The 9,264-nt window shown below is 46.7% G+C and overlaps 1 protein-coding gene across 1 annotated transcript; it reads left to right on the top strand.

Annotated features, from left to right (window-relative positions):
- Positions 1-5,676: 5,676 nt before the first annotated feature.
- On the top strand, positions 5,677-8,909 carry LOC132370702 (serum amyloid A-2 protein). Its single transcript, XM_059931225.1, has 4 exons — positions 5,677-5,757; positions 6,086-6,177; positions 8,088-8,226; positions 8,617-8,909. Exons 2-4 carry the CDS (start codon positions 6,090-6,092, stop codon positions 8,777-8,779), a joined length of 390 nt encoding a protein of 129 aa, XP_059787208.1. The 5' UTR covers positions 5,677-5,757; positions 6,086-6,089; the 3' UTR covers positions 8,780-8,909.
- The last annotated feature ends 355 nt before the right edge of the window (positions 8,910-9,264 follow it).

Below are 9,264 nucleotides of genomic sequence, written 5' to 3'. Positions count from 1 at the left end.
GCAAAGTGATTCAGTTATACACATATATATTTGTATATATACATATATTCTTTTTCATATTCTTTTCCATTATGGTTTATTACAGGATATTGAACATGGTTCCCTGTGCTATACAGTAGGACATTGTTGTTTATCTATTTTATATATAGTAATGTGTATCTGCTAATCCCAAACTCCTAATTTATCCCTCCCCCCACCCCCTTTCCCCTTTGGTAACCATGAGTTTGATTTCTATGTCTGTGAGTCTCTTTCTATTTTGTAAATAAGTTCATTTGTATCATATTTTAGATTCCATATATGTGATATCATGTGGGAGGGGAAATTTAAGTCCCAATAATTCTTCTTAAGTTTAGTTTAAATTTCAAGTGATTAACAGTAAGTATATCTTATGAATCGTATTAAACCTTCTGTACTTGCTAGGCTCTTCAACTTGTTAAGCATGTTTTTCAATTTTATAAAATAGAAAAGGTTTTCATTTTAGATGAACAATAAAATGTTATGTCAAAAAGAGAGTCCTTTTCCTTCTACATTCATTGGCAGGAAAATCCAACTTGGGAAATTTACTGCTTATGACTGAGCAAAGTCAAACATTTAGATTTTACAGGAGAGTCTGTCTCAACCTGATTAACAAAACAAGGAGTGCTTGTTTATCTCTCTGTGTCCTAAACATCCTGGAACTCCCTGGTTTCTCTTAGTCTTTCTTCTGAGAAATGTGACTTACAACACAGTGGTTCAATAAACGAAGTATGTCCACATCCAAGTGATTCGCCTTCCAATTTTCTTTGAACTAACTTGATTCTCTGCCTAAATGGAGACTCACATCTCTCTTGATACATTGCGTCTTGCCATACTCCCAGCAGTGTATCCTCTGGTCAGACTTGCTGGATGAGCATACTGCCCAGAAGCAGAGACCCCACTTCTCCGAAGCCCCCAGCCTGATTCAGGAGCTCCAGGCTCACCAGTTACTTCCAGGGATGGGTAACTCACAGCATGGAGACCTGACCCCAGGTCAGAAGGGAAGCTGGGGCAGGTGCCACTCAGAGAAAGACTGGGGATAATGACGTGAGCCCCTGCTTGGCATACCTGCCCTTCTTGGCGTACAGACCTGCCCACCTCCAGGACCTGTACACTTGAGAAAGGCCTGGAATTACTGGCATTTGGACCAGTGAGAAGGTTTTAGGGTCAAGGAAAAACAGCCATGGCTTCCTGTGGTCCAGCTGGCTACCGCATGTCCTAAATGTGCTTCTCAGCTTCCACCAGGACTTCCCTTTTCCCCAACTCTAATCTTGTGGGATCCCTCAGACAGATGGGGAGTCATCAGCTGGGGAAGGAAATACTTTGTGCTTCCTCAGACCTTCACCCCAATCCCATCCCAACTGCAATGAGATTTATAAGCTCTAAGAATCTGAAAAAGAATAGATACCTGTATACGCATAACTGAATCACTTTGCTGTACACCTGAAACTATCACAACATTCTTAATCAGCTATACTCCAACATAAAATAAAAAGTTAAAAAAAAATAAATCCTGACTTTTTGTAATGCGTCGGGGCTAGCACCTCACCCTGCCTCTCAACTAGTATTCCCGCCTGGCTGACTCAGATGCTTTCTGTCCCTCTTATGATGTGTGTGGGGTTTTTGGTTGTTGTTTCTTTTTTTTCTATTTTCAACGTTTTGGCTTTCTTTTCTTCTTGAAATACTTGTAACAATAAGACGATTTCTGTTTAAAATATAGGTTTTCTTATTATTCGGGTATGGATGGTAAGGCCAACAGATCAGGAGACAACTGCCATTAAAAACACAGTGTGTTACTCACAGATCCCCAAAGAAGGGGACACATCACACCAAGGGGGACGGGGTGGCCACACGAGGAAGCACCCAGGGTGGGCCAGGGGACAGAGAGAGGGGGAGAAAACGTGACAAACGCCTTTATTGTGGTTTCTGTGGGAGGACCAGTGAGGCAGGGTGAGCGGGTTTAGGACTGGCTCCTTTGAATACTTTCAGCTGGCTCTCGCTCGGCATAGGGGCTGGTTCCTAGCTGTCTGGTACCTGGCTCTGGTGTGATTAGGGCAGGTGGATAGTGGCCCAGAGTGTGAGGGCGCAATAAAGGAGGTGGTTGAGGTGTGAGCTCTGGATTGTTTGGTTTGTATTTGAAAGGCTCACTCACAGGTTAGTTTACTATCGCAGGGTAGTTTACTAACCTGTAAGAATTGGCTACCTCTGGGAGAAGCAGTCCCTCCAGGGGCGGGGAGGCCCCAGGATGTGAAAGCATCAAAAACACAGATACAGAATGGAAAAACATGTTTAACACAACTTCTGAGGCATCCTTGGAGTGGCTCAGGCATCCCGCTGCTGCCAGATGAGCCAGGCTGTATGAGGCTCTTACCAGTGGATGTTGGATCCTTGCCTGGCTTGCTTTATCTTGTTGTAAATCCCTGTAATCTCTACTCCTCTACCTAAATGTCTCCAGTCTCAATCCACACCCAGCGGTCCACTCTTCCCCCTCTGCAGAATGGTCAAGGACCTAGTGAACTCCTCAACGGCAGGTTCAACTATGTTCTAGAGTTCTTGTCAGTCAAAGTGCAAGTGCCTCCTCTTTTCTCGGCTTTTACACATTTTTGTCCCCAGCCTGCCACTCCACAATCACAACCCAAAAAGTGCATTCTCTATGTCCTCCGCCACCTGCCTGCATCCACCCCGCGGAAGCTTCCATTCCTACATCCCCAGTGTGTTCCATCCACTGTTCACACTCTTCTTTCCCCGGTCTGCACCACACCTCAAGTAACAATCCGGTCACCTTGATGCCACAGAGCACTGGCTGCACTACTTGTGCCTGTGCAGGGAGGATGAGATCGGATGCCCATTGGGTCCTCACCATCTCTGCCACATCTCCCATGAACCGTCCCCAGGTGCAGTCCAACACCATTTTAACATTGCCTGTAGGATGGTGAGACGGAGGGTGGTACACACACTTCTCCGTGGGTCCCCATTGCTTGATGTGAAATTGTTTCATCCAGACCTGGGTTAAGGATGATCTTCAAAGCTGTGTGGCCCTACCTCTCTGGTGCCTATTAGGGACATAACTGGTGCTGCAAACATCTCTCCGTTCTCTTGGTCCCTGGGGATGCCCTCTGGCCCAAAGACAGAGATAGCAGTCACAGTTGTCTCCCCCCTTGGGGTAAATCCCAAGATCACGCATCTCAGAGACCAGTGCATGTCCCCTCTTGGCCCTTATTTTTTTTCATTTACTTATTCATGGACCTTTATTCACCCATAAAAAATAAATCTGTTGTGTCCCTTAAAAAATTCCACTAGGAATTTTTGATTAGCATTGCACTGAATTTATAAATTAATCCAAGGAGAACTGATATCTTTACTAAGTTCAAACATCCTCTCCATGAACATGACATACATCCCCCACTTTTTATCCCTTAACAAACTTAAATTTTCTCTGTAAATGTTTGTGTATTTTTAAAGTTTTCCCTAGATAGTTAATGTTTTTGGTACTATTTTGTATTGTATTTTTTTAACTGTTAAGAATTGGTGTTGGGACTTCCCTTGTGGCGCAGTGGTCAATAATCCGCCTGCCAGTGCAGGAGACACGGGTTTGAGCCCTGGTCCGGGAAGATCCCACATGCCGTGGAGCAACTAAGCCCGTGCGCCACAACTACTGAGCCTGTGCTCTAGAGCCCGCGAGCTACAACTACTGAGCCCGCGAGCCACAACTACTGAAGCCTGCACACCTAGAGCCTGTGCTCCGCAACAAGAGAAGCCACCGCAGTGAGAAGCCTGTGCACCGCATCGAAGAGTAGCCCCTGCTCACTGCAACTAGAGAAAGCCCATGGGCAGCAACGAAGACCCAACGCAGCCAAAAAAAAAGAATTGGTGTAGAGAAACACAATTGATTTTTTATGTGAAACATGGCAATCTCACTGAATTCTCTTAATGGCTTCATTAGTGTGCCATTTGATTCTGATGGGTTTTCTACGTAAAAGGTTGCATCATTTAGAACTAATGATAGTTTCATTTCTTCTCTTCCATTTCTTATCCTCCTCATGTTTCTTGTCTTAGCAATGGGCAGGTCCTCCAGGAGAATGTGAAACTGAGGTGATCAGAATAGGACATCCATGTCTCATTCTTGGCCTTCTTGAGAATGCACCTAAAGTTTCTTCTTTACACATAATATTTGCTATAAAGCAATGATTCTCAAACTTTTTTGTCTCAGGGTCCCATTATACTCTTAAAAATTATTGAGGACCTCAAAGAACTTTTATTTATCCTGACTCTATCAGGATTTAACACACTGGAAAGAAAAAATGTTTAAGCATTTAAAAACACAATAATATTTTGTGCTGTTATGAAGTTTTATGAGGATTGAGTTAATTTATGAAAAACCCTTTGCAGAGTATCTTAAAAAATGGTCAAATAAATAAATGAATAAATAAAAACACAATAATAAATCCATTACGTTAACATAAATAATATATTTTAATGAAAATAAGCTTTTTCCAAAACAAAAAAATTAATAACAAAAATAGTAGCTTTACGTTTTTGAAAAATTTTAAATATCTAGCTTAATAGAAGATAGCTGGATTCTCATGTCTGATCCTGCACTCAATCTGTCACAATGCATTATTTGGGTTGAAGTATACGAAAAAATTCAACATCACACAGATATAACATATAGGTAGAAAACAAGAGAGCATTTTAATAGCATTTTAAGATAATTCAGGCAATTCTTTGATATGATACCAAAACTTGACAAGTGGTAGTTTCTTAAAGGTCAGTTGCAATGTAGAAATCTAAAACCATATCAATGAACATTTCATACCCAGTACACTCATGAGAAAAATGAGAATGAAAAAGGAAAAGAATATCTTAGTGTTACTGTGAAAATAGTTTTGATCTCACAGACCCCCCTGAAAGGGTCTTAAGAGACCCTCAGGTTTCCCTAGAACACACTATGAGAACTGCTGCTATAGATTATTGGTATTTAACCTTTATCAAGTCAAAAAGCTTCTCATTATTTTATTATACCTCTCTCTTTTTTTTTGTCATAATAGGTGTTGACCCTTATGAAATGCATGGCTGAGAGGCTGAGAGGGCTTTCTCTGCCCTGGAGCTGAGAGCTCAGCACAGGTACACAGAGTGGTGGAAAGTGCTCAGGGCACACATGTGATTCGGTGGGGTGGCCTGTCAGTTTTGAAGCTCAAGGGCTTTACACATGAGTTCAAAGGATTTAATTTCTGACACATCTGCTGTCTGGCCCACCAGGGACCATCCTGAGGAAATGACCAGGAAAGCAAGGTCCAGGCTGAAGGAACATCCTCTAACCGCACACCTTCCAGCAGCCAGGGGGCCTCCATCCTGGAGCTCCACACCCTCTTCTCCGCAGCCCGGGTGGCCCGGGCCTCAGCACCTCCACCCCTGACAGTGGCCACCAGGCAGAACAGGACTTCCTATTTTCTCAGGGTTGCACAATGAGGAAAATGACCTGTGGATGAGGACAGCCATTGGACTCCAGTAAGTTACCCTTTGCAGTTTTGTAGGAGAAGTGACCTGCAGGGACTCTCCCCCAGGCACCAGTCCAGCTTTCCTTCTCACCCCATGACCCCAGCAGGGATGGCTCAGTATAAATACAGCCACCTGTCCCCAGCAGGTCTGCTCCACCGGTTTCAGGTGAGAAACTTCTCCAAGGAGTGCTTTCTTTGAAAACACTTACTTTAATTCTTCTGTTTTGTATTTGTCCTGTATAAGGTGAGTGCTGGCAGAGTGGTGCATGGGAAATGCTTTTTGATTAATTACAGGCTGCTTTAGCAAGGCACGACTAGGCCCCAGCTGCCCTCTTCTTCCACCATAGACACCTTGGTGACCTCTTAGACAGTCTTGGGTTCAGGGTTGGTGGGTTCAGCGCTGAGGGCTAGCGGCTCCGAGTGAGGTCCTACTGCAATGTTCCCTAGGAGGACCGCTGAGAGTCTAATGAGAACAAGTGGAAAAGAACAGATGGGCTCTCCTTGACATACAAATCCCAAAGTGGGTGTGCAAGGCTTGTCCGTGTCTCCCTGACCCTCTCCTTTCATTTCAGCACAATGAAGCTTTTCACAGGCCTCGTTCTCTGCTCCTTGGTGCTGGGAGTCCACAGCCGATGGTTTTCCTTCCTTGGTGAGGCTTATGAAGGTAAGGCTGGTGGAGGGGGGATGGCACCCAAGGGCCTCTGGGATTCACCCTGAGCACTCTTAAGGGTTGGAGCTACTGTCTTAGGCGGTGCCGCCCTATGTGGTAGAAGGTGCCAGGTGTTTGGGGAGCTTTTATTCAGACAGATTGAAAACCACAGGATTTATGTCAATCAGTTACTAGAGAAAGAACAATCATCATTCCCAGCTGAAATGGAAGTTTGACCTGAAGACATAAAAGAAGTCTTGAAATGGTACAGCATTTCCCTCAGACCAATTGCATGAAGTAGGATGAAAGCTATCCATCTATTTCCCTTCTCTTCTTCTCTCCCTCCATCCGTTTCTCCCTTCTTCCCTCCCTTTCTCTCCTCCTTCCTTCCTTCCTTCCACTCTTCTTCTTCGCTTCCTTCTTACCTTCCATTTCCTAACTGGATAATTCAGGGACCTTCAGCTTAGCTCTTGCTCCTGCTTCCTATACTCAGTGACACTGTCCCTGGTTTAGTCTGTTTCCCACCCTTTTCTAGCCTTTTAACTGACCAAAAAAACCGTGTGCGACCGTTGGGGGGGAACCTAATAACATATATCAAGCTTCCAGTAGGAACTCGGCCCTTACATGCACTTCAGGGTGACCAACTCTCCTGCTTTGCCCAGGTCTGAGGACTTTTCCAGGACACTTTCAACGTTAACTGGGGCAGTTCCAGGAAAACAGGGGCAGTTCTGGTTAGGCTGGGACAGTTGGTCACCTACTTACCTGCAGAATATCTCCGTGAGGGAGGCATCTTCCCCCATCTGAAGGGGAGAAAACCGAGGCTCAGAGCAGCCGAGTCCGTTGCCCAGGGACTAAGTGCCAGTCAGCAGGTGGCAGGACAGAAGTTTGAACCCAGCTGTGCATGAGGCCAAAGCTCTTGCTGGGTAGACTTGTCCTAGTACCACTTTCTCAAGCTGAGGGCTAGTCAATCTCAGCTGCATGTTGGATTCACCTGGGGAGCAATGAAAACTATTGATGCCCGAGACCCACCCCAGAGAGTGTGAGGTAATTGGCCTGGGGTGTGAGGTAGGTCTCATGGGACTTTCAGTACCTCCCCGGATGATTGGAAAGTGTAACCAGGCTGAGGAAAAGACCCACTGCTCGAGGGCTTGCTTCCTCAAGCAGCCCACATCATCAATACCGTCCACTAGAAAGTTCTCAAGATGCCATTCACGTGTCTAACAGGCAGGGGAATCAAGTCACAATTAGCACATTCGCGCAGCAGGAATACATTTCTTAGGCGTCAGAGCAGAGGTGCTGCATGTCTGCCCCTTTCTCAGAATCTGTCTTCCATGTCACCTCCTCACTCACCCAAGTCCCCTGGATCTTATCCTATGCAGCTTCCTTTTATAACAGTGGTTCGGGGCCAAGGCAATTTTGTGTCCTGGAGATATTTGGCAATGTTTGGAAACATTTTTGGTTGTCACACTTGGGGAATAAGTTGCCCATTAGTGGGTAGAAGTCAGGGATGCTGTTAAACGTGTTACAATACCCAGGACAGCCCTGAACAACAACGAATTATCTGGCTTAAAATTTCAATAGTATGAAGCTGAGGAATCCTGCCCTATAGTGATAGCTCCCTTCTCTCCTTTAAACATATCACATAGAGCCCTAAGTGAGATGCAGTCCAGAGACGGCATCATAGGGGCCAGACAACCAGGTCCAACACAGCTGTGCCCCTCCCCCCATAACGACTCTCATTCGAGTTACCAGGAGCAGGAAACTAGGCACAAAGAATGCTCTTCTCAACCTATGGCACTCATGGTGCTATGGCCACAGGATGAAACTGAGTCAGTGGAAGATTTTTCATTCCTTGATTCTTCTCTAAGGTGTGTCGCAGCTTTCTGTCCACCTGATAATCCTTTCTCTATATGCATTCCTCCCAGGGGCTAAAGACATGTGGAGAGCCTACTCTGACATGAGAGAAGCCAATTACAAAAATTCAGACAAGTACTTCCACGCCCGGGGCAACCGTGACGCTGCCGAAAGGGGACCTGGGGGCGTCTGGGCTGCTAAAGTGATCAGGTACCAGGGGCCCTGAGGAGGCAGGGGTGGGTGTGAGAGCCTCGGACAGCCAGGAGGGGCCAAGCCCTGGAGAACTTCCTGTAGGGCTGTGGCCTCTCCTCCTCTTATCCACCCTCACCCTCTGTGTCCTGTGCGGGGTGTGAGTGGCTGAAGAGCAGAGCAAGGCTGGTGGGACAGACGATTCCCAAGCTTCCCCCATGGGTGCTGTTCACCCAGCATAAGGGGACCCGCAGGGCTGAGGTGTGCTGAGCCCGGGCAGCCTCAGGCTTCATCCCCTCTTTCCTAGCTCCTGTCAGAGTCCTTGATTCCTTGGAAAGAGGAGAGATGGGGAGGGTGGGCTGTTGCTCGTCAGCCCTGGAGTAATCCCCTACCTGCCCTCCTCCATTCCAGCGATGCCAGAGAGATGATTCCGAGAGTCACAGACTTTTTTAAACATGGAGACAGTGGCCACGGACTGGAGGACTCGAGGGCCGACCAGGCTGCCAATGAATGGGGCCGGAGCGGCAAAGACCCCAATCACTTCAGACCTCCCGGCCTGCCCGACAAGTACTGAGCTGCCTCTCACTCTGCTCAGGAGACGACGGGGCTGTGAGCCCCCAAGGGCAGGGACGCTGAGCTAGTGAGTTCTCTGTCCACAGATGCCAGCAGATCTAATAAATGCTTAAGAGATTGAATGTTGAAAACTGTGTGTTATTCTTTGATATAAGGACAGCCTGTTTGTTCCCAAGGGGTGATGGCTGGACACCCACGTGAAGGCCGAGTCTGTGCCTGTGTCTTGGGTGTCGGGGACACAATCTCAGCATCATACAGGGCAGACACCCTGCTCCACCCCTTCCCCTAATCAGACCCGCGCCCCTCCAGGCCCCTCTGGTCACAGTGGTGCTCTTTCTAGGCCCTTCTGTATTCAGGCCTCTTCACTCCCTGGCAGTTGTGTCCTGTCAGCTTCTCTGCCCTGGGGTCTAGTCCCCTTAGTTTGTCCTCAGTGGTGTCTGTGTGCGGGCAGGGGACACAGCCTCGGGAGGACTGGATCGTGGAATC

The sequence above is a fragment of the Balaenoptera ricei genome, chromosome 8 (assembly GCF_028023285.1).
Source record: "Balaenoptera ricei isolate mBalRic1 chromosome 8, mBalRic1.hap2, whole genome shotgun sequence".
Lineage (NCBI taxonomy): Eukaryota > Metazoa > Chordata > Mammalia > Artiodactyla > Balaenopteridae > Balaenoptera > Balaenoptera ricei.
This window is presented reverse-complemented; position numbering and strand designations above follow the sequence as displayed.

Bases quoted from the DNA above. Each gene is read 5' to 3' on its own strand.
- LOC132370702 (XM_059931225.1), top strand. From the start codon at position 6,090: ATGAAGCTTTTCACAGGCCTCGTTCTCTGCTCCTTGGTGCTGGGAGTC. The intron at 6,178-8,087 runs GTAAGGCTGGTG...CATTCCTCCCAG, and splicing joins CCTTGGTGAGGCTTATGAAG to GGGCTAAAGACATGTGGAGA. The intron at 8,227-8,616 runs GTACCAGGGGCC...CCTCCATTCCAG, and splicing joins TGGGCTGCTAAAGTGATCAG to CGATGCCAGAGAGATGATTC.